Raw genomic sequence first — 25,339 nt, forward strand, 5'->3', positions numbered from 1 at the left:
TCCTTAAGCGTAAAGTAAACAAGCAATAAAATGAACACAACGATTTTTACGTGGAAAATCACCCGGATCAAAAGGTGCAAAAATCACGACCTACCATGTAGGATTTTCAATTCCAACTCTACTAGAATAATGAGCCAAAATGTATCAATTACAAGACTGTAATTAAATACTCTCAAGCACTCCTACTACTCCTATTTGATTCACAAGTTACTCTAACTTCTAAAGCAAAATACTCACTCCAACTCACTAATTATTTATGACACTTGATTACAATTCAATTTCCTAAAACACATTCACTAGACTGACTCAGGAAGAATACAAGGCAAGTACTCAATATAAGTAAGCTACAACTTGTTGTGAAACTTTCAAGGATATATCCATGGTGGAATACCTTGTTTTCATCACTTTGATATATCAAAAAATAAAAAGGAGTTCATCTCTGGTTATTCTTTTATTTTTTAATTTGTGTGCGTGAGAGAGAGTCACCAAATGATGTAATATTGGAATAAGTTAGAACTGGCAGCTAGATGGATTCGCGAAAACCATAGCATATGGGGGAATATTTTTAAAAATAAAAAGGTGTACATGAAACAATATGTTTTAAAAAGAAACAAATAGGAAGTTTGACAGTGCATTGACAAAAAAACAAAACTCCTTGTCATAATTAAAATAAAAAGCAGAATAAGTAGGAGGGTTAATCATCTGAAGGTAAGTTCAAGGAAAGTGCATGATCAGATATATATCTGTATATAATCTGTCACTAGGGGGATGAATAAATCATTGACAGGGAGCATTTTTCTCCTTATATGGGATCTACGCAGTGGAAATCTGAATTAGTTGGACTAGTAGGTTTTGGATATCAGATGGTTATAAAAAAAAGAAATAGCATAAATTGTCACTTTGTGTGCTACTCTTTATCATTTAATATTACCCCCTTAATATGTTAACTAACCTCAACTCAGCCATCTCACTTGTAGTTGTAGCGTTGCATGAATAGCCCCTAATGTATCTTATTGCTAAATCAACTTTCCAAAATGAAGACATTTGAAAACAAAATTTTCCAAATACAATTAACCAGCATTTTGCTTGACTGAAGAAATGGGCAAACCTACTGTTAGTTTGAATGCCCGTATGAATTATAAAAGAACTTGGTTCTTTACCATGTTTCTTAAGCGTAAAGTAAACAAGAAATAAAATGAACATAACGATTTTTACGTGAAAAATCACCTGGCTCAAAAGGTGCAAAAACCACGACCTACCCGTAGGATTTTCAACTCCAACTCCACTAGAACAATGAGCCAAAATGTATCAATTACAAGACTGTAATTAAATACTCTTCAGTACTCCTACTACCCCTATTTGATTCACAAGTTACTCTAACTTGTAAAGTAAAATACTCACTCCAACTCACTAATTGTTTATGACACTTGATTACAACTCAATTTTCTAAAACACATTCACTAGACTGACTCAGGAAGAATACAAGGCAAGTACTCAACACAAGTAAACGACTTATGACTCTTTAGTTGATGTGTAAAAGGATAGTTCAGAAGTCCAAAGTCGATCCTATTTAAAACACAACTTGAGATCTTCTAGGAGTCCTATTCATAATCAACTTCTTCTTTGATAGGACTCCTACTGTTCCAAGGATTCCACAAGATTTGGGACTTTTGTCTCTGACTGAATTATCCGTATCTTTTTTAGCAACGACCCTTATCACTTATAGCAGCCTTCTTCCACCAAACTCGGATCTGGGTAACTTTGAGAGAAAGTTACTGTCTTGTACAGACGTACAAGTATCAATCATGAGGAGCTGATTCTTTCTCCCGAGGAGCTGGTTCTTCATAACAGTTAAGCAGCTACGTTGAGGACCTGGTTCTTTGAATATTTAGTCATACTTTGTTAATCATCAAAACTTCAATACTCAACAAATTTTCCCTTTTTGATGATGACAAACTTTGTACACAACAGAACCAGGTAATCACATCAAAGTACCAGATAATCACAACAAGTACTATTGATAGACATGTATGTTCATAACCCACAACCTTCCAACCTTATCTTCCTCCTTTTTGCATCATCAAAAGCACACAAAAAAATGTTAGACATTAATCATAGATGATAAAAAGGCTACAACACAAGCTTAAGAAAAGGCAAATAGACTAGGCTGATGATCCAATATAGTATAAAGTAGTAAAGTAGAGCAAGATGAGACATTAAGTAGTGCCAAAAGAATCCCAAGGACTTGTCTTCATCATTAGAACAAAATAAACTAAGCATACTACAAACTACTCAGACTAAAAAAATAAAAATAAAATATAAGGCATCACTGGAATAGCAAAAGAACTAAGGACACCGGAAAGGAACAAGTTCATGGGTGAGAAGCATATGGGGTCAAAGCTTTCACAAGGGTGGAAATCTGTTAGGCATGAGCCTCCCTATCTCTTCTAAGCTCTTCCCCTTAGTTGATTTGTTTCCTTTCTCAACTTATTATTGTCTTCACGAAGCTTGGCATTCTCTTCAACAGCCAACTCCAACCTCTTGCTGAGCTCTGCAGCCCTACTCTTCCCAGGTAGAATAGCAGATCCTGTGGGTCTTCTAGCCTTGATCTTCTTATACCCACATTGCTTAAGGGTAACAACATCCAAAACGTCATTGTGGTTTCCAAAGTCTAAACTTAAGCTCAGGTAAGGCAATGTTGAGCTTGTCAAACAACTCAATCAATATGAAACCATAAGGCATAGCATGCTTGGGTTTGGAAGTATATGCAGATCTTGCCATATGCTGAATCATCAGGCTAGGAAGAATGATAGGGCTACCAGTGTCAAGCAGCTCCATCACTGCCATGTCCAGTAGAGTAGCTTCATGCCTTCTCTCAGACCTCTCTCTCAAACCTCTGAAGAATGCAAGAATTGGCAAAATGAAACAATAATTTGTGGAAGGGAGTCATATCAGTCTTGTACACTTTCTGGGGAGCATCTAGTTCAAATCTTTTGGGAGAACTTCCTGGTGACCCCAATGCCAGTGTCAACATCATTGTCTATGGCTGTCCACTTCTTCTTCAAGTAGTTGTCAAATCTCAAGGAAGAGATATTCAGAAGCATCCTCAGCTCCTCAGCATCAAACTCCATTTCAAAGCCCCCTACCTTACTCTTGACTACCGTCCCAAAAAATTTGAAATTTGCATAGAATTCCACCACAACAGGAACACATACTGGGGGGAAAATTTTTACAAATATGTGCTTCCATCCCTGTAGCTCAAGTTTTTCAACCAGTTGAGCCATCCCCTTCTCATCAGTGTTCGCAAGAATTTTTTCATTTAGCACTTTTCTGTTCCTGAACTCTGTGAGTCGATCAACTGCAGCTGGCACATTCTTTCTTGTCTTATCCCTACTAGCCCTTGCAGAAGAGGTAGCAGGTTTGGTGACTTTGGCACCTTTTCTCTTTAGTGTAGCAGATTTAGTTGGCAAGGCAGAGTCAGACTCATTTTCTCCATCCACCTCAACAGTGTTAAAGTTATTGCATTGTATCTGCAACAGTACAACAACACAACTGTAGCTTGCTAAGGCCAAACTAAAAGACCTTCTCTTCTCACATGTTCACTTATATATATAGAACATGATACAAGGTATAACCTAACACTTGCAAATCCAAAAATTTATATTCTCTCAAGTGCTAGCCGCCACAGTCTTCAAGGCTCTCTCAAGAACAAAGTTGCTACAACTTCAAGGACCAGATCGAGAGATTGAAGATATCTTAAGTCCTTAAGTTTGTTGAGTCTTTGTCATTTTATTCTTTATTTGTAATCCTACACTACTTTCAAGAAGTGTCTTTGTAGGACAGATTTCAATCATTGTTTGGTTTAGTTTCTTGACTAGAGTTAGTCAATGTTTGTTACTTTGTAATAGAATTATTGCAAAGGGATTACAATAGAGTTATTGTAAGGGGTGAGGGATTAAGAGTTTAATTCCTAGATTGCAATATGTTGTAATATGAAGTTTGCTCGATTTAGTGGAGTTGAAATCCTACTAGGCTAGGTCGTGATTTTTAATCCCTTGAGCAAGGAGTTTTCTACGTAAATATCGCGTGTTCTTTATTTACTGCATATTTAATGTGAAAACATATAGAGAACCCGATTCCCTATACTGTGTGATTTTACTTTCCGCTTATTTACCGTGGGAATAGATATTGGTGGACTCCTAGTTTCTATCATATCCCATATTTTGGTAATGCCTAGTTCCACGGAGACAAATTAGTACATTCAAAGTTCTCACGTACTCTTTCAGAAACATTTTTATCATCCAGAAGGCTTTACTTTTCATCCTGCCATGAAAATCCTTCAAATAAATCAACTTCAATAGCATATATCCTTGAAAATATTAATTCTTCTTGATTTATCTTCATGAAAATTCCCAACCCCTTAATTCTGAATTCTCTGTGCTCGTTATTGGTGCTTCTATAGTATTGGATTATTAGATGCTATGAAGTTCTTATAGCACACTGATACTCTGGGGCGGACCTACATGGGTCAAAATGGTACATATGAACCCATTTCGTTGAAAAATATTTCTTTCTTCGAGAAAATAGTTGACAAAACGTTTTGTTGACCCCTCTTAGCACAAAGATAGTGGTCTGGTCTACCCACAAAGTGGGTTCAAATTTATTAGGACGTCCTGAGTTCAAAACTAGTTTGCCCCAAACGGGCTCTTTTAGACATAGGACATACACGAAAGTTTATATTTCTCTTTTTAAAACTAGGAAAGCTTTTTCCATATAAATACAATCTAGAAAAAGAAAATTACACAGTTTTAATTCTTTTCCTAATAGAATAAAAAATCTGAAAATTATAAATAATTCCCAATTCCCAAACCCTTCAATGCTTCTTTCTTGGCTGAATCTCACTTCAAGTTCAAAGTCACATTGCTTCCATAGCCATCTCGATATGCACTGCCGCGTCTCGCTGTCTTTGTATATTTGATTCTTTATATTTTGAACCAGCTTTCTAAAAATCCTGGGTCCGCAATTGCTGATACTGTAGAGGAGAGGATGGGAGAAGTTATGCCGCTTAACTTATACTTGCAAGTTTCTAATAAAAACGCATAAAAAAGGTTAAATACCAGGCACAACGGGAGACATCAGTAAATTTTTGCTCGCATCGTGCACGTTGAGGGAAGGTAATACCATCCAATGTTGGGACGTCGCATAGGTCAGGCTGGACTAGTTTGAGCTGGACTTGGCTTCGGATGTGGTTGGACTGCCCAGGTCAAGTTTTGATCACTGCACTATCTATATTCCATCCTTGTGAATATTTGTCAATGTTGCAGTCATTTATAGCTTCATTTCCAGTAATATATGACCAAGAAATTTGTAAGACTTGACACTTGTCTCTGTAAAAAGGTTTGACCTTTTTTTTTTTATTAAACTTGGAAATTTGATCCCAGGGACTTGATTTATTTTGGCTCTTCTGATTTTGTAGCAAAAGAAACCTTTGATCTTTGTTTGACGGAAATAGAATTTTAATCTAAATTCTAGTCACGAGAATTAAAACTTCCAGCTAAACTTCTCTGTATGAGAAATTAAAAGAGAATTGTAGCTACAAAAGAAAAATTTAACTAAACTTCAATTCTTGCTGGAGATATATATTAAGCTTAACGAGCATGAGAAAAAGAACATAAAACAAGTGTTTTCTTTGTACACACCTTCACTTTAAAGCTGGGCATTCATCAGATTAAGATTTGAAGTTTTTTGCATTTCTGGTCTTAAATGTTAAACTACATTCATTAGAAAGCAACCTTAGGATTTTAAATCCTCGTCATTTATTGACTCGTCTGTTTTTAAAATTTAACCTTTTGCTTGATCATGGTACTACAGCTTAGGAGGTCTTGACCTTTTTGGTTTTATCAATAAAAATCAACCACTTCCTGGTGGTTTTATTTAAAAAAGCAGGAAAGAAGAAAAGAAAATAAAAAAGTCAAAGAAAAAACAACAGACACCAAATATAAATTGGTCAAAATTGTTGCTATGAAAAGTCATGATAGTCTCGTTCCACAAGCTTTCCTACAAGAAGCATGTCCAGATATCATTTGTACTCAAACAAATCTTGAAAAATTCTTGCTGAAAAATGTTTCAAATCATTCACTATTCTGAGCTGCACGTTTGGCTTTGAACAACCGAAAACACAAAGAGATGACCATATTATTATTATTATCTGCAGCAACTTTTATTTTTTGGTCTCTAGCTGCCAAAATGAAATTTTTAGCCAAGTACTTCTTCTTTCTCATCTTTACCTTATTCTGCAGCCAAAAATGTATCATTAACCTTTCATCTGTAGCTGCTATAACCTCAATGAAGCCTGGTGATGAACTCAATCACTTACAAGTACTTGATTCAGAAGGTGGAAAGTTCAAGTTAGGATTTTTTTCTATCCCACAAACAGATAAAAATTGTCTTGGAATATGGTATGCAGGTGATTCACAAGATAAGAAATTATGGATAGCCAATCCGAATACGCCTATATTGAACAACTCAGGATTGATCACCATAGATTCTACAGGAATATTGAAAATCACCAGTGGAGGGAAGGCAGTTGTGAATATTGCCCCTCCTGTATTGACAGGAAGTTTAATGGCTAGACTTCAAGATTCTGGAAATTTTGTGCTTCAGGATGAAACTCGGAATAGTACTTTATGGCAAATCTTTGATCATCCTACCGATTGTCTTTTGCCTGGTATGAAGCTTGATCATAACCTTACAACAAAGCAGAATTGGACTTTTACTTATTGGTTGAGTAGTTATATTCCGGTCTCGGGGGTTTTTACTCTAAGTTTGGAGTCAGTTCAAGATGCATTTCAGTTGGTTATACGTCAAAGGGGCGAGGTTTATTGGACTAGTGGCGCTTGGAGCAATCAAGGTTTTCCATTCTTAAGTGCATTGAATGATTCTTCTAACAGATATCAGTATAATCTCAGCTTGGTGTCTGAAAAAGACAGCGTGTTCTTTCAATTTGACGCTCCAGAGGGAAGTTTCCCAAGTTTTGAGTTGTCTTTAAATGTGGCTATTCATGGCGGTGGTGAAGACGGTTGTGTGTACACCCTTTATAATGAGTTCTGTTATGGTTATGAAAGTGATGGTTGTGTCTCTACTCAGTTGCCTGAGTGCCGAAAGGATGGGGATAAATTGGAGCAAAAGAGTGGAGACTTTATTGATACATCTAATACTAACGATTATGATAATGCAAGCATTAGTATTGGTGATTGTATGCAGAACTGCTGGGAGCACTGCAGTTGTGTTGGCTTCACCACTACCGGCAATGGAACAGGTTAGATTTGCGGACACTATGAGCTACATAAGTCAACTATAACAGTTGTGACACTAGGATATTTTTAGAATGAGGCTGTTGAACTATCAGTTGACATAAAAATAACGAGCAGAGAGCCGTGGCTAGTTTCTTGTACAAGAGAGCAACTGACTTTCTAGAGTCATCAACCATAAATTTAGATTGATCCAATATAAGTATCTTCAGACCCTACACCAGGAAACTTGACACAGTACTCTCAACTGACAGTTATTGCGTTCAAGTTGAAGACGGGAAATATGCATTCAAGCATGAAGAAGAAAACAAAAATACAAAGATTAAACAAGTTATCAAACAGTTAAGTAACAAATACTCATCAAAGTATCTTTAAAAGATAGCAATTTGATCCTTCCTTTAGGCTTGAGGTTGATAGTGTTGAGATACACGGTTAAACATGCGGTTTAGAGATAGTATTTTGTTTAATTCTTTATGGAACAATTATTTATTTAATTTATTCAATTCAATAAAGTATTTTTTAAAATAGATTATTTGTTACATGTGTGTCCTTTTAGTTATGTAGTAGACAATTTAGTGTATGGGGTCTTAGCTCATGCACAGAAGATTAAATTATCGGTTCACATAATTAATAAACTATGTGCACAATCAAAGATATTATTGGACAAAATATCTTGATGATTGTAGCACAAGATTATAGTATAATTTGTCTTGATTATGAGAGTGGTTTTACTCCAACTTCTCGTGCTAGTATACTTAGTGTATATTGAACGGACCAAGTAGAGAAAAAATATTTTTGTACTGAATATATATAAATCATTTTCTCTAATTCATTAAAATGTGCTTATACTCCTAATCTTGATATAATTATTATGATCAATGTGATTTATTTTTTGTTTTGATTTATCAAAAGGTACAACTCTATTCAGAGTTAGTGTATGCCTAATAGATTGGACAGTAACGAATAACATTTGTGAAATAATAATTAGTTGATAGAATCTATGACTCGGTTTTGAGTTTGATGTTACCTCTTTCATGTAAGCTTATAAGTTTTCATGTAAAAACCCGGCCGGTGGATTTTATATCCGTCACATGAAATAGTTTAAGCGGAATTATAAAGGATTTAATTAGTTGATTAAATTAAATTTTCAGTGATTTAATTTAATTAACTGGTATTTTGGATCTTAACATGGGGAGTTAAAATAAGTGTTAGTGAATTTTCGAAATTCATATTGAGGAGTTCAATTGCAGTTTATTAGTGGAATAAGCTGCAATTAATTATAGTAAGAATTAATTCATGCAAAATTTCGAATTAATACTATAATTAGTAGCCTCTTATTATTTATGTGGTCCCTGCTATGCCTAGTAAAAATCTGGACTGACTTGGGTAAAAAGTAACTTGAGAGAAAAGTCATCCGGTAAAGTTAGAGTAGGATTCTACTTGTGCAAGTAGAATCCTACAAGTTTTTGAGAGCCTTATTTTGGCTGAAAACGTGTCTACTTAAGGAAGACAATTTTCACCCAATAACTCACCTTTTTGAGTTGTGTTGTTCTTGCCCACTCAAAGCATATTCGTCCAAGGTATTACCAGGATCATAGCAGAAGATTGCAGCCCTGGATTCTTGCTGTGTGGAGAATCTTTGCAACGATTTCAAGAGGTCAGTGCTTCTAATCTAGCAATTATATCATTGTCTAGTTTACATGTATTTGATGCCTCGATTATATGCTTGCTTCCGTTGCGCATGTTCTAACAATTGGTATCAGACGCCGTCTTACATCTAACTAGATAATATAATGCAACATGAATAGAGTAATATTAAAACGTGTTATTTAATGATACATGTTTGGTATGATTATTCTATGTAAAAAACGTGATTGTTTTTATTAGTATTTTAATTATGTTATTATGGATTAATATACATATGCATAAATAGTGGTATTATATTTAATGACAATCTGTTCAATTACGTTTTTGTTGAATGACTGTTTTCAAAAGAGTTCAAGCGTGACTGTTTTTCATAATTAAGTTTATGGATTAACAGTGTTGTTTTAGTAAAAAATGTAGCTGTTTTGAAAAACAGAATACTACAAATAGGTCATGAATTTGGAATTCTGAAATTCTGTCGAACACTGATTGACCTCAAATTTGGTAGGTTCATCGGAAATGACCCAGTGAGCAATACTTATCAGCTTTTCTCATGACGTACGTCGTTGTTGTGGGCATTCAGGGTCGTTTAGATGGGATTTTGGCCATTTTTCTATTTTCTGGAAATTTATTTTAATAAAAGAATTTTTTTTAAAAAGAAATGAGTGATGGTATGGTTCAATTCCCATGGTTTCCAATCATGTTTTACAGTAATATAATGAATTTATATGTTGACATAGGTCTTCTTCCACATTGGATAAGTTCATTATAGATGATTATTGTAGTTTTGTCTCTAGTTATTTGATTACTTGTATTAACTCTCCAACTGAATTACATGTTGATACAATGAAACTAGAGTTTATAAAAGTGATATTTACCTATCTTAAATTAACAGTTTACTCTCCATCTGAGTTGGTCTTATTTTAATTTATGGGATAAATATCTTACATAACTCATATATTTTGCATGAATAGTTAAGTTTCCCTAACAAATCTAATTGTTCAATGAGCATGGTTATATGTGTAATGTGCTGTTTTGAATATAATTATTCTAAATACATAACTAATGATCTATTTAATGTGAATATCTCTCAGATTAACCATGTCTTCATTCAACCCACTTACCTCAATTTTGAACCAAAACAAATTAGAAGGACCAAATTATGTTGACTGGAAAAGAAACCCTGATATTATCCTAACTGCTGAAGGTTACAAATTTGTAATCACTGAGGAGTGCCCAAAAAAACCTGAAAATGCAACTGATGATCAGGTTAAGGCCTATGACAAATGATCAAGGCTGATGAGATGGCGTGATTGTACATTCTTGCCTCTATGACGAATGTTTTGCAACATCAGCATCAGTCTATGAGGTCTGCTTATGACATGCTCGAAAGTCTCAAAGAGATGTTAGGTGAGCAAAATCATGCGGCTAAGCAGACATCCATGAAACCCCTTTTGAACACTAAGATGACTGAAGGATCATCGGTCAGGGACCATGTTCTGAAGATGATGAGTTTTCTGAATGAACTGGAGGTCCTTGGAGATGTGATTGATGAGGAATCTCAAGTTGAGATGGTCCTGCAGATTTCTGTCTGACAGTTTTCAACAATTTCGCTTGAACTATAATATGAACAAAATAGATTTGTCACTGGCAAAATTGTTGAATGAGCTGCAAGCGGCAGAATCTATTATCAAACAGCAAGCTCCAGTTGTGGCACTCAATGTTGAGAAAGCTTCGATTTCTAAGTCGAAAGGTGGTAAGAAAAAGAAGAAGGTTCAAAAGGTTTTGGCACCTGGAGGTGCGGCTGGTGTGAAAAAAACCCAAAGGAAAGTGCTATCATTTCAAGCAACCTGGGCATCACAAAAAACAATGCGCTGCCTATCTGGCGAAGTTGAATAAGCAAGGTAATTCAAATTTAGTTGTCGTTGAAACTTGTTTAGCGGCTGTCTCTACCATGTTTTGGTGTGTAGATTCAGTAGCCACTAATCATATCTGCACTACTTTGTAGGGGTTTCAGGAAATGCGACGGCTAAGTGAGAATGAAGTTTGCATTTTTCAAGCCAATGGCGAGCCAACACCAGCTTTAACATTAGGAGATATTAGTGTTTCATTTAGTAGTGATAGAGTTTTAGTTTTGAAAGATGTTCTCTATGTACCTTCTATTAGAAGGAATTTGATTTCGGTTTCGAAAATAATGGATGCTGGTGATAATGTTTATTTTGTTAATAACACTGTTGTTATTAAGTTTAATAAATATTTTATCTACACTGCTGCTAGAGTACATGACCTTTTTATTCTTGATATATCTCCTCATGTGCTACAACAACCAAAAGAATTAAATAATATTAATCTGCCACAAAAAAAGAAAACGTATTTCTGAATTGAGCCAAACTTATATGTGGCACTTACGTCTAGGTCATATAAATCTAAATAAGATTTCGAGATTGGTCTTTGATGGACCTTTGAGTTCATTGAAAGTGGAGTCACTGCCAACATGCGAATCTTGTTTAGAAGGTAAAATGACCAAGAGACATTTTTCCTCAAAAGGAAATAGAGCCAGCGATAAGTTAGAATTAATTCACTCTGATTTGTGTGGCCCTATGAATATACAAGCAAGAGGTGGGTTTTAGTATTTTTTGACTTTCACAGATGATTACTCAAAATATGGATACATTTATCTGTTGCACCGTAAGTCTGAATGCTTTGAGAAATTCAAAGAATTTAAGACGAAAACGGAGAAACGACATGATAAATATATCAAAATATTGCGATCTGATCGTGGTAGTGAATATCTTTCTGCGGAATTCATTAAATACTTATAAGATTGTGGAATTACATCTCAATTATCTGTTCCAGGAATACCACAACAAAATAGTGTGGCAGAAAGAAGAAATATGACCCTTATGGAAATGGTTAGATCAATGTTAAGTTATTCCGATTTACCTTCTTCCTTTTGGGGATATGCTTTAGAAATAGCAAATTACATTCTAAATTTGGTTCCTTCAAAGTCAGTACCTTCAACTCCAATAGAATTATGGACTAGGCGCAAGCCAAGTTTATGACACATTCGGGTTTGGGGTTGTCCAGCACATGTGTTGATAGGGAAAGTGGATAAATTGGAATCGAGGATAGAAGTATGCATTTTTATTGGATATCCAAAAGGAACTAAAGGCGGTTTATTTTATTGTCCCAAAGAAAAGAAGGCAATTGTTACGACAAATGACAAAATTTTAGAAGAGGACTATTTAATAAACCATATTCCTAGAAGTAAACTAGTTTTACAGGAATTAAGTAATGGAATAACTAATGACTCATCTCTGGAACGTATCCCGGAAGCCAGTATTGACATACCACTGTATTATCGTAGTGGGAGAAATGTCAATAGGCAGCAGAATGCACAAGAGCAATTGTCTGACATCTCACTACCCCAAAGTTGTGAGAATAATGTTGAGTAAACTCAGATTGTTGAGCAACCTGAAGCATTGATGATATCCCAGCACCACAAGGTGTGGAGGATAACATTGACGCTTCAGTTCCGGAAAATGATGTTGTGATTCAACAACAAAATATTGCACCTGTAGTGACTAGTCGTAGTGGGAGAATTATTATAAAACTTCTTCGTTTTGCGCTCTTGGGAGAATCTTATGATATAATCCCTGAATAGCCTAACACGGAATCTATTAATTATGATGAAGCACTACAGGATACAGATGCTGATAAATAGGTTGCTGCTATGAAATCTGAAATGGAGTCCATGTACTCCAATCAAGTCTGGGATCTTGTAGAATCACCTACTGGAGTCAAACCCATTGGTTGTAGATGGATCTACAAGAAAAAGAGAGGAGTGGATGAAAAAGTGCAAACTTTTAAAGTTAGGCTTGTTGCAAAAGGGTTTACTAAAAAAGAAGAGATCGATTATGAGGAAACCTTTTCGTCAGTAGCCATGCTTAAATCCATTAGGATTCTCTTATCCATTGCTTCTCATTACGATTTTGAGATTTAGCAAATGGATGTCAAGACGGCTTTTCTTAATGGAAGTCTTGATGAGTGCATCTATATGGCACAACCAGTTGGTTTCATAAAAAGTGGCAATGAGCACATATTATGTAAATTAAAGAAATCCATTTATGGATTGAAACAAGCTTCTAGAGCATGGAATACTTGTTTTGACGCATCGATTAAAACCTTCGATTTTGATCAATGTGAAAATGAGTCTTGTGTCTATAAGAAGTGGGATGAGGATAAAGTTACATTATTGGTTTTGTACGTAGATGATATTTTGCTCATAGGAAATAATGTGAGCATGTTAAATTCAGTAAAGGAATGGTTGTCCTCACGTTTCGATATGAAAGACTTGAGATATGCGGCACATATCCTTAGGATCAAGCTTATGCGAGATCGCAAGCGAAGGATATTAGGCTTATCCCAAGCACTTTATATAGATACTACTATCACTAGGTTTAGCATGCAAGATTCCAAGAAAGGTTTTCTCCCTTTAGACATGGAATCTCTCTGTCGAAAGATCAGTCCCCAAAAACGACTGATGAGATAGAAAAGATGAAGGCGGTCCCTTATGCTTCTGCTGTAGGGAGTCTCATGTATGCTATGCTATGTACTAGACCGGATATCTGCTTTGTTGTTAGCATGGTTAGTAGATTTCAGTCTAACCCTGGACGAGAATACTAGACTGTCGTTAAACATATAATCAAGTACTTGAAAAGGATTAGGGATTATATGTTGGTTTATCACTCAGGTGATCTTGCACCCATTGGCTATACTGATTCAGATTTCCAGTCAGATAGAGATTCTAGAAAATCTACCTCAAGATATGTTTTTACCCTAGGAGGTGGAGCCATAAGTTGGAGGATCATCAAGCAATCATGTGTTGATGATTCCACCATAGAAGCTGAATATGTGGCTGCATCTGAGGCAGCTAAAGAGGTTGTTTGACTTGGGAACTTTCTAAAAAACCTTAATGTAGTTCCTTCGGTTCAAGCACCGATTGTACTTTATTGTGACAATAGTGGTGCAGTTGCGAACTCGAAGGAACCAAGAATCTATAAAAGAAGTAAGCATATTGAGCGTAAATATCACTTAATTCTGGACATAACTTAGAGAGGTGATGCAAGAGTGTTGAAGATTACGTCAGAGGACAATTTGGCAGACCCGTTTACAAAGACCTTGCCACAGAAGATTTTTGACAAGCATGTAGAAGGAATGGTTATGAGTCTAAGTGGGAGATTGTTGGGATATACTGTTAACCATGCAGTTTAGACATAGTATTTTGTTTAATTCTTTATGGAATAATTATTTATTTAATTTATTCAATTCAATAAAGTACCTTTTTAAATAGATCATTTGTTACATGTGTGTCATTTTAGTTATGTAGTAGACAATTTAGTGTATGGGGTCTTAGCTCATGCACAGAAGATTAATTTATCAGTTCACATAATTAATAAACTATGTTCACAATCAAAGATATTATTGAACAAAATATCTTGATGATTGTAGCACAAAATTATAGTATAATTTGTCTTGATTATGGGGGTGATTTTACTCCAACTTCTTGTGCTAGTATACTTAGTGTATATTGAACGGACCAAGTAGAGAAAAAATATTTTTGTACTGAATATATATAAATTATTTTCTCTAATTCATTAAAATGTGCTTATACTCCTAATCTTGATATAATTGTTATGATCAATGTAATTTATTTTTTGTTTTGATTTATCAAAAGGTACAACTCTATTCAGAGTTAGTGTATGCCTAATAGATTGGACAGTAACAAATAACATTTGTGAAATAATAATTAGTTGATAGAATCTATGACTCGGTTTTGAGTTTGATGATACTTCTTTCATGTAAGCTTATAAGTTTTCATGTGAAAACCCGACCAGTGGATTTTGTATCCGTCACATGAAATAGTTTAAGCGGAATTATAAAGGATTTAATTAGTTGATTAAATTAAATTTTCAGTGATTTAATTTAATTAACTGGTATTTTGGATCTTAACATGGGGAGTTAAAATAAGTGTTAGTGAATTTTCGAAATTCATATTGAGGAGTTCAATTGCAGTTTATTAGTGGAATAAGCTGCAATTAATTATAGTAAGAATTAATTCATGCAAAATTTCGAATTAATACTATAATTAGTAGCCTCTTATTATTTATGTGGTCCCTGCTATGCCTAGTAAAAATCTGGACTGACTTGGGTAAAAAGTGACTTGGGAGAAAAGTCATCCGGTAAAGTTAGAGTAGGATTCTACTTGTGCAAGTAGAATCCTACAAGTTTTTGAGAGCCTTATTTTGGCTGAAAACGTGTCTACTTAAGGAAGACAATTTTCACCCAATAACTCACCTTTTTGAGTTGTGTTGTTCTTGCCCACTCAAAGCATATTCGTCCAAGGTATTACCAGGATCATAGCAGAAGACTGCAGCCCTGGATTCTTGCTGTGTGGAGAACCTTTACAACGCTTTCAAGAGGTTAGTGCCTGGATTGTATGCTTGCTTCCGCTGCGCATGTTCTAACAGATAGAGACCTCAAATTAGGACGTTCATCGGTCCGTAAATATATCATTGTCTAGTTTACATGTATTTGATGCCTGGATTGTATGCTTGCTTCCGTTGCGCATGTTATAACAGATAGAGACCTCAAATTAGGACGTTCATCGGTCTGTAAACTCTTAAATGACTGTCACTTGTATTGACAATGATTCTGCAATAAATTCAAGGTATCATTCTAATGCTCTTAGAGGCTATTAGGAATGGTTCGAAATGCTGATAATATCGGGTGAGAAAAGGCTTCAAGATTCTGAAAACTTCGTATTACAGGATAAAACTCGGAACAAGACTTCATGGCAAAGCTTTGATCATCCTAACAATTGTCTTTTTCCTAGTATGAGGCTTGGTCATAACCTTACGACAAGGCACAGTTCGACTTTAATTCTTGGTTGAGTATTAGTATTCTGGCCTCAGGAGCTTTTACTTCAAATTTTGAGGCCATTAAAGATGCATTTTAGTCGGTGGTTCATTGAAGGGGCGAGATTTATTGGACTAGTGGGGCTTGGAATAGTTAAAGCTTTCTCTTCTTACCTGCATTCCATGATCCTACTATTATTTATCAGTACAATCTCAACTTGGTATCTGATGAAGATGGCACGTTCTACTAATTTGATGCTACAGAGAGAAGTTTCCCAAGTAGGGATGGTAAGCAGCGCGGAGTTCTTTCTACCTAACGGTTTTTGTCAAGACTAACGGGTTTAGGTGACCTTTATACCTCATACGTAGGTTCTCCCCTAAATTGAACCTGTCACCTTAATGGTACATATGCCCCTAGTTAAGAAAGTGACGATGGTTGTGTCTCGACTCAATTGCCTAAGTGCCGAAGGGATGTGGATAAATTTGAGCAAAAGAGAGGATACTTTATAGATGTACAATATACTACTAGCTATTATGATAATGCAAGCATTATTCTTGGTGATTGTATGCAGAAGTGCTAGGAGCACTACAATTGTGTTGGCTTTACTACCAGCAACCATGGAACATGTTGCATAATTTGGAATAGATATATGTTCCATTCGAGTTGATGAGGGTGGCAATGCATAGAAAATATATGTTTTGGTTTCACCAAAATCATCTAAAGGCTAGTCTTTGTATCATAAATGCACCTTGTTTAGAGTCAATTGTATAACTTTTAGCATGCTACATGTGCAAGAAAAACTTGGATAGGAGAGTAATTGTTCTAGCATTATTTTTTGGTAATAACTGTGAATATTACTATTTTCAAACCACATTGAAACATACACCTAAAGAGCACCCCAAGCACCAGCCAAGCACTATGCTGGAAGAAGTAGGTCTCACACTCTAATTACAAATGTATTCAACGAAATCTGTACACCTCCTAGCTAGCTTTCCCTCCCTAAACATTTGAATCCTCTCTATAAATGTATTCTTTATCTGTTGTATTACAAAATCCCTATTAACCTTCTATTTTCTGAAGAAAAATAAGTTCCTACTCTGCCAAATGTTGTATATCACAGCCCCTACCACTGCAGCCATCACTTCCTTCTTGAATTTACTCCATCATCTGCGCTTGATCCTCATCAGTGTGGTCATGAGATCATGCTGCGTAATGTGTGCTCCAGTCCATTCCTTCACTCCTTCCCACACCATTATTGCCCATGTACACTGTAAAAGAAAGTGTTGTGCATATTCAGGACTATTCAGCTTGCATAATCCACATGCTCCATCAGCACAAGGAACTCACATGCCTATGATTCTATCCTTTGTTAATTGCTTCTTCTGCACCGCCAACCATAATATAAACATGTGCTTGAGCTGCATAATTCTATTCCAAATCAAATCAGCAATATTCCACTTTAGTCTTTCCCCTACTAGTTAGTTATACCCCATTGAGACCAAGTATCTCCCATTACTAGTGAAACAATAGCTATCGTTAATGTACTACCCATCTATTTGTTGCTTGATACCATGTAACTTCCTCCAATACTGCCTACTATCATGTGTTGGTTGATGTGTCCAAAAATTATTATTTGGTATCATATAGATGCCATGTACCCATTTCACCCATAGTAATCCCTTCTTTTTAATCAGTAGCCATACTAGCTTTCCAATAGAAGCAATATTCCACAATTTACAGTTTTTGATATTCAACCCACCTTGGTTCTTATGTCGACATACTTTCTCCTAGGCTACTAGAGGTATCTTCTTCTTCTCTGTAGAGCTACCCCATAAGAAATCCCTACATTTCTTGTTTACTTCCTTCAGCATACTCTATGGGAGGATGAACACTGCCCCCCAAAAATTGTGCAATGAAAATAGGACAGAAACAACCACCTGCAGCCTCCCTGCATAAGACAAGTGCCTATTTGATATTGTTTTCAGCTTCTCAGTGATCTTCACACATAATTGGTGACAGTCTATTTTACTCCACCTCTTTGGAGATAAGGGAAGACCAAGATATCTAATAGGAAATGTGCCAATCGAGTAGCATGTGATGTCCAATAGTTTCTGTTTTAGCTCATCATCTACCCCTGCAATATACATGTTTGATTTCTCTGTATTTACCTCTAGAGCTGTAGTAGCTGAGAAATGCCTAATTGCTTCCATTATTCTCCTTATAGTTGCTTCATTCCCTTTACAAAACAATATTAAATCATCTGCAAATGTCAGATGAGTTAGTTATTTCTCCTTGCACATTGGGTGGTATCTAAAATTTGGCAGCTGGCTCATCCTAGATAGATACTCCATCACAATAACAAAGACAACGGGGATCTGTCTTAGTCCCCCCTTCCCCCCAAAGTAGCCAAACCCTTCTCTATTAACCTTTACTTAGAACTTTGTTGTTGTTACACAGGCCATGATCAACTGAGTAAACTTTGGAGGAAAGTCATATCCCTCTAACATTTCTTCAATGAACTCCCATTGTATCATATCATATGTCTTCCTTATGTCAATCTTAATTATACATCTAGGGGTAGTTTTCCTATTGTAATGTCTTAGCAGATCACTGCACATAAGAACATTATGGACTAATAATCTTCCCTTCACAAATGTTGCTTGATTCTCACTTACTATGGTAGGAAGCGCCTCAGTAAGAATGTTACACATAACCTTCGATATACATTTGTAGAGCACATTACAACAAGAAATAGGTCGAAATTGGCTAGCTTCTATTGGATTAGCCACCTTAGGTATCAAAGTCATCATGGTAGCATTGAGCTGATTCAGCATTTGTCCATTACTGAAGAATTCTAACACAACATTAGTGATATCTTTGCCAACCACTCTCCATGCATCTTTATAAAACCCAACTCTACACCCATCAGGACCATGACTCTTATTGATATTAATATTGAACATTGCTTTCTTGACCTCCTGTGCAGTTACACCCTTTATCAAGCCTAGCTGCTGTTGTACAGAAAATACAGGTCCTTGCTTTAGGAACCCAGGCCATGCCTTATTCCTAGTTCCTCCATTTGTACCTAGTAGTTTCTTATAGTAGCTGAAAAACACATCAACAATCTTATCAAGGTCTGTTTGTAGTTGATTCATCTCATCATTAATTTGAGTCACAGATTGTACTAATATTATTTGTTTGATCAGGGAGAAGAAGTACTTGGTATTATCTTCCCTAAATCTAATCCATGTGGCCTGCATCAAGAAAGTTTCAGCCATAAGTGAGGCCTCCCTGAACTTGTCCCTGATCCAGTGGTGCTTTCTGCAGCATAGCTTGCAATTTCTGCATTTTCTCCCTATATTTGTTAGCCTCATTGATGACATTGCTAAAGTTTCTCTTGTGTAATGTTCTACGTTTCTGTTTCAAAGCCTTTAACTTCTTTACTATCTGATACATTTTACACCCCTCAACTTGCATTGCCCATCCCTCTTCAACAATATGTATGAAGTCTGGATGTTTACTCCAAATATCGCAATACCTGAAAGCTTTCTCTTTCCTTGCCAGTGCCTGGGTCATCTCTACCACACATGGATAGTGGTCACTAACCCCTTTCGGAAGTGCATGAGTTTTGCATTGTGGCATTGTATCTATCCATTCTCCACTAACAAATACCCAGTCTATTTTTGAGCAGATTCTACTAGTCCCATGCTTATCACTCCATGAGTACTTGTACCCATTGTTAGGTAACTCCATAAGTGTGCATTTATCTAAACATTCCTGATAGTCCACCACCTCACTAAATGCTACTTGATTCCCTCCAATTTTGTTTTCCTGTTGAAGTACGGCATTGAAGTCTCCCATGATTATCCATGGAAACTGGCATCCTATACTCATATGGTGTACATGTTCCCACAATGCTCTCCTCTCATCTCTAAGATTATGTGGATACACAGATGTGACCATGAATGTGACTTGCATAGGAATATACTTTACTTAGCAAGATATTGCCTGTGCAATCTCATTAATGATCCATACCTCATACTAGTCTAGTTTTCACACTACCACAATTCTGCCATTATAGTGTGATACATGATTATTGTAGTATTTTCACCCTACAAATATAGAATTAATAATACTCTCCATCTTATTACTTTTATTCTAGTTTTAAATAACCCAACTAGTCCAACATTCTTATCATTGCAGAAGAGTTTGACCTCTTTCTGCTTACTAAGGTCATTAAGGCCTCTAGTATTCCAACTCAGTAGTTTAACCATCCCCTATAGGGAAGATGGTACCGATCCCTTTATTCTCTCATCCATTAGATGTTCCACTAGCCTCTACATTATTTTTTTCCAAGTTTTGAATGGATTATCCACATGCATCACTGAGTGTTAATGGCTAACCATATTTACTGATTTGTGAGGTTGCACCCACCCTTGATGCCCCATCCTAGGATTCTGCCTTTGCCATCTGCCCTGCATATCCTCCTTTTCCACTTCTTTAGCTCCCTTATCCTCCTATGTTGTCACTGTATTCACCTCATTATCAGCATTATGTTGAGTAGCCTTGTCTGGTTGCTCACTTCCTTCCTGCTCCTTGACTTCCCTTCTTGTCTTATTATTCCTACAAATGTCCTTTTTATTCCCATATTTGTTACAACTAGAGCATATCGAAGGCTTCCACTCATATGTTACTCTTTGTTCAATCACAACACCTTTTTCATTTCTAAAGTAAATCAGCTCTAGTAGCTTTTCACCAACTTTCACTTCAACCAACAATTTTGCAAAGTTTAACCCAAGTTTCTTTTCAATGTTCTTGTCCACCATGAGAGGTTTCCTAATTAAGCTACCGATTTTGCTCAAACGCTTAGCACTCCAGTACTTAAAGTCCAACCCCGGCAATTTGACCCAAATAGGAAATGAAAATAGTTCCTCTTGAGTAAATTCCATGTCTGCAGACCAAGCCTTCACAAAGAATGGTTTATTATCAAAGTGATATATTTCTCCTTGAATGACTTCATTCTTCCCCTCTTCATTCTCAAATCTGACCAGCACTATTCCATTCTTCATCATTACTATTTTGTTAATGCCTAACTTCTCCCAGTTTCTCTGTATGTAACCATTTAGGACTGCAAATGGATAGTGTGCTCCTAATACATAGCACACTACAACATTTCTTCAGTACTCAATCTCTGTAACAGTGTCATCATCTTCAATTTCCACTATCCTATGTTCCTCCATAGTCGTAGGGTTAACAAACTCAAGTTTAAATCCAACATTTGTTATTTTTGATATATCAAAATTATCCCAAATGGATGCCCTTGATTCAGATTCTTTACCTACACTCTTCTCCGCAAGTTCAACCTCGTCTGCCCATGATCGTTTTCCCCTGTAGCCAAAGTTTTAGTTGCTTTATTCCAATTCTTCACTCCCTCTTTCACTTGTGTATTCCTCTAAAATTTTGAGCTCATTCTGCTCCCCTCTCCATTGGAATTCCCTCTTCTTATCTCTCGTATCACCAATTCAGCTGAATTTTGTTGAATTTCTGCCGGAATTACCACATTACTATCACTATTTGTTCCAATCACTGTTGCATTGACCTTAAGATAGGAAACTTCAGGAATCCTTTTCACATGGCCATCGCCTTGGTTCCCACCCTTCCCTGCATTGGTATCACCCAAATTCACCGTCGGAATCGCAGTTTTTGCTCTCCACCCCATGGCGGCGTACGTTTAGACTAACGTGTGCTGAGAGAGTTTCAAACTGTCCATCATGTTCTAGCTATTTCTATTACTTGCTATTATCTGGTTTCATCTGCAACTTTATAATGAGAAGACGTATATAATAAGGTAAATCTCCTAAAGTAATTTAGTAACTAGCTTGTTATTCTGTCAATTATGTTAGTATGTATCCACAAACTTCTCTTTCATAGATGAGAAAAGTTTATTGGGTAAAATTTACATATTACAGGTGGATGTTTCTCGAATAGATACGTGGCAGTAAAGACAATTCGGAGATGAGTCAACAAATGACGGGCACTGGTTACAGGAATGCGAACAATATTACACAAGTTCCAAAAGTATCAAGGTCAGATAAGAGAATTTGAAAGTAAGGTACCGGTTAGAGAGGGATGCATTAAAGGAGCATCCATTACAGAAAATTATAACATTTATTATCAACCGTTATGCAACTATCAAGAGGGATTTTTATTTACCTTTAAGAGGAGCGCGATATGAGGATCTTGTCACCTCTAATTTAACTATAAATAGTAATATTTGTACTCATGGAAGGACAAAAAATACTTGTAAGAGAAAAGGCTGATACTGTTCTCTCATTCTAAAAAAGCTTTATATCACTGTTATTAAGATTTTCATATTGTTCTTGGTTACAGAGTGATTAGTTCGAAGCCCATGCTTATTCTTTCTTCGATTATCCTTAATTTATTCTCTTCGCTCTTTGTTATATTATTTTGTCGGATCAATTTAATCCACGTGTCTATAAACCACGCTATAAATTCAATTATGCCTATTTGCAGGTAATTACTTTGGCACCCACTGTAGGGCATAGACAGTTGTATTATTACTTTGATATGTTCATCTTTTACTAACGTACTTTGACATTTTTTTGTTGGAAGCAAAAATAGTTATGGCACTCGATGATGTCAACAAGTCGCACAATGTTGGAACAAACAACAATGGATAATTTCTGTGATGGAAATCAACAAGATGATTCAACCAGTGAAACCCGTCTCGATGGCAATGATGAGTCAACTCCTAACCAAGTAGAAAGAAATACTCGGCATGTGAGGAGTCCTACCCCGGATGATATGGATGATGAACCTGTTGGTGATACCATGAAAGTTTTGAGAGCACAACAAAGGAAAATCATGAATCATCTCTCAAGACAGGACCAGATAATTACTAGCTCCAACAAGCACTATCAGTGGCTTCAAATAATTCCAATGGTGGAGTTTGATCCCCTCCTAGCGTGCCTATAAATCAGACAATGCCAAGAACCGGTAACATCGCTTCAAAGGAGGAGTTCAGACCAAATAACAACCAAGAAGGTGGTTCATGCAGCAGATCTGGAAATGAAATAACATAGATGATCCTTTCAAGACCGAGATCATGAGTTCATGAGGGAAAAGAATGCTATAATGGATCAAAATGCTAAGAAATTCCATGCTTGGATGAATCATATCACGGGGACACCTACGGTCTTGAAGGGCCCAAACTCAAAAAAGTATATTCAATTGTCATTCAAGCCTAGTGCGGCTCCAAAGTTGATCTCAAAGAGATTAAAGATGCCGAATATTCCAAAATACAAAAAAATATCGGATCCACATGAACACATCACAACCCACACCACACCTGTGAAGGGAAATAATTAGCCTATGCATGAGATCGAATCAGTTTTGCTAAAGTAAATTTGGTGAAACCTTAACAAAAGGGGCTTTAACATGATATTCACTTTTACCTGAACACACAATTGATTTCTTTTTTAAATGATTGTAGATGCTTTCATCAAAGCACACGCTGGGGAAAGGAAAGATCAAGATAGGAAAGTGCATATATATAGAATCGCTCAAGGAGACTCAAAATTGTTGTGAGGGTTTGTGATCTAATTCCAAAAGGAGAGAATGTTGTTGACAGCAGTACCAGATGAATGGACATCAGAAGTATTTACCAAAGGTCTCAATCCCTTAAGCTCTGATGCCTCAAGAAAGTTGAAGGGGAGTCCATTGGAATTTCAAGCAACCACACAGGCTTATATCCATAATCACTATGAATCCCAAATTAGGATTAAAGATGATTAGTTGGATTCTTCAGTGTCTCCCAAAGGTCTAAATCATGATCAGAATCTAGAAAATTTCAAGAATGATCTTGATGCGGACCGGAGACCATCCAGGAGTCAATTTTAACCATATGTGTCAAATGAAAGGTATGATACTCAGTCAGGTCAAGGGTGTGGAGTTAGAGGTTTTCAGTCCTTTGAAAGAACCGGATCAGACAGTAGGACTAATCATGGGAAAAATAGCATAGCCTTGCAAGATAAAGAGCCATTGGGTCCCGGGATTTAGGATATCCCTGGTTATCGAATTAAAATTTTAATATCAGTTTGGTGGAATTGATTTCATCCATGAGGAATATAAAGGAGGCAAGGTTCCCAAAACAAATTCGATCGGACCCCAGTCAAAGGGATCTTAATTATGATGTGAATTCCATAGTACACATGATCATAGGACTGGGGACTACCGACATCTTCGTGAAGAAGTAGTGATATTATTAAAAAATGATCATCTTAGAGAGTTTTTAAATGACCGGGATAAGAGTAATTGCGATAGGAGTCGAGATACAATGGAACTGACAAAGCCAACGGGGTCTCACTGTCTTACAATAAACATGACTTTTGATGGGGTTGAAAGGAATGAGGTGATATTTTTGTTTGCAAAGAAGATAAAGATATCAGTCACTCATGGCAAGAGGATCCGGAAAGCAGCAGAAGATGACAAAATCACCTTTTGTGAGGAAGATGCTAATGGTCTTATTATACCATACAATGATGCTCTGCTAATATCATTAAATATTTTACATTTTAAAATTAAGTGGGTGTTGGTTGATCCAGGTAGCTCAAGTCATATTATTCAATTGAGAGTCTTAGAATAAGCAATACTGACCAGAAACATAATTTCGGCGACAAAGCTTTTGGCTGGTTTCAACTTAACAAGTGTGACAACTCGAGGAGAGATTGTTTTGCCTACGTATGCTGAAGGGGTGATGAAATCCACTTTGTTTGAAGTTATGGATGGTGATATATGTTATAATGTGATTCGTGGTAGACCATGGATCAACGAAATGAAGGTTGTGCCATCAACCTATTATCAATTGCTAAAGTTTCCAATACCAGATAAGATTAAACAGATTAAAGGGGATCAACCTGCTGCAAGAGAAATGAATATTGTCACTATGTCTAGCAGTAAGGCAGAAGGAATCAGCAAATAGCAATTACGGGAACCAATGTCAACTTCCACTTCAGTCTCGGTGGAAGACAATAATGAGGAGGAGACACTTGATATTTACCAAGTACATAGGTCTTTCTAGGTACCAGAAGAAATGGATGCAACAAAATCAACCGTTGAAGAGCTTGAACAAGTCACTTTGTTCACGGAGTTCTTAGAAAGAAAGGTTTACTTGGTAACGCCGTAGATCCCCGAGCTTAGGCTTAAAGTTATTAAATTTCTTAAGGTTAGAGTTGATTGTTTTGCGTGGTCCCACTCAGATATGACAGATATTCCACTTGAAGTGGTTGTTCACAAGCAAATCTTGGACCCTAATTTCCCTCTAATAAAGTAGAAAAAGCAGTTGATAGCCAAGGTCAGAAACATGCTTGTGAAAGAGGAGGTAATTAGAAGAAATGGATGCAACAAAATCAACCGCTGAAAAGCTTGAACAAGTCACTTTGTTCACG

At 36.3% G+C, this 25,339-nt stretch overlaps 4 protein-coding genes across 4 annotated transcripts; 2 read left to right on the forward strand and 2 right to left on the reverse strand.

The window, feature by feature from the left end:
• The first annotated feature begins 4,878 nt into the window (after positions 1-4,878).
• LOC107793022 (G-type lectin S-receptor-like serine/threonine-protein kinase CES101) lies at positions 4,879-11,208 on the forward strand. Its single transcript, XM_075246803.1, has 4 exons — positions 4,879-5,262; positions 6,300-8,967; positions 10,049-10,858; positions 10,963-11,208. The coding sequence occupies exon 2, from the start codon at positions 6,346-6,348 to the stop codon at positions 7,321-7,323; it is 978 nt and encodes a 325-aa protein (XP_075102904.1). The 5' UTR covers positions 4,879-5,262; positions 6,300-6,345; the 3' UTR covers positions 7,324-8,967; positions 10,049-10,858; positions 10,963-11,208.
• Positions 10,056-10,549, forward strand: LOC142177200 (uncharacterized). The gene is made up of 2 exons (XM_075245666.1): positions 10,056-10,223; positions 10,310-10,549. Exons 1-2 carry the CDS (start codon positions 10,056-10,058, stop codon positions 10,547-10,549), a joined length of 408 nt encoding a protein of 135 aa, XP_075101767.1.
• A 5,827-nt stretch (positions 11,209-17,035) lies between the features above and the next one.
• LOC142177201 (uncharacterized) lies at positions 17,036-18,082 on the reverse strand. The gene is made up of 2 exons (XM_075245667.1): positions 17,810-18,082; positions 17,036-17,140 (listed from the first exon to the last, which is right to left on the reverse strand). Exons 1-2 carry the CDS (start codon positions 18,080-18,082, stop codon positions 17,036-17,038), a joined length of 378 nt encoding a protein of 125 aa, XP_075101768.1.
• Positions 18,083-19,142: 1,060 nt separating this feature from the next.
• LOC142177202 (uncharacterized) lies at positions 19,143-19,835 on the reverse strand. Its single transcript, XM_075245668.1, has one exon. It carries the CDS (start codon positions 19,833-19,835, stop codon positions 19,143-19,145), a length of 693 nt encoding a protein of 230 aa, XP_075101769.1.
• Between the last annotated feature and the right edge of the window lie 5,504 nt (positions 19,836-25,339).

The sequence above is a fragment of the Nicotiana tabacum genome, chromosome 23 (genome assembly GCF_000715075.1).
Source record: "Nicotiana tabacum cultivar K326 chromosome 23, ASM71507v2, whole genome shotgun sequence".
Classification (NCBI taxonomy): domain Eukaryota; kingdom Viridiplantae; phylum Streptophyta; class Magnoliopsida; order Solanales; family Solanaceae; genus Nicotiana; species Nicotiana tabacum.

Excerpts from the sequence above, each read along its gene's own strand:
- LOC142177201 (XM_075245667.1), bottom strand. The coding sequence starts at position 18,082 with ATGGAAGCAATTAGGCATTTCTCAGCTACTACAGCTCTAGAGGTAAAT. Across the intron at positions 17,141-17,809 it reads CTTATGCAGGGAGGCTGCAG|TGTACATGGGCAATAATGGT; the intron begins GTGGTTGTTTCT and ends TTTCTTTTACAG.
- LOC142177202 (XM_075245668.1), bottom strand. The coding sequence starts at position 19,835 with ATGGTCACATCTGTGTATCCACATAATCTTAGAGATGAGAGGAGAGCA.
- LOC142177200 (XM_075245666.1), top strand. The coding sequence starts at position 10,056 with ATGTCTTCATTCAACCCACTTACCTCAATTTTGAACCAAAACAAATTA. Across the intron at positions 10,224-10,309 it reads AAAATGCAACTGATGATCAG|CATCAGTCTATGAGGTCTGC; the intron begins GTTAAGGCCTAT and ends TTGCAACATCAG.
- LOC107793022 (XM_075246803.1), top strand. The coding sequence starts at position 6,346 with ATGAAGCCTGGTGATGAACTCAATCACTTACAAGTACTTGATTCAGAA.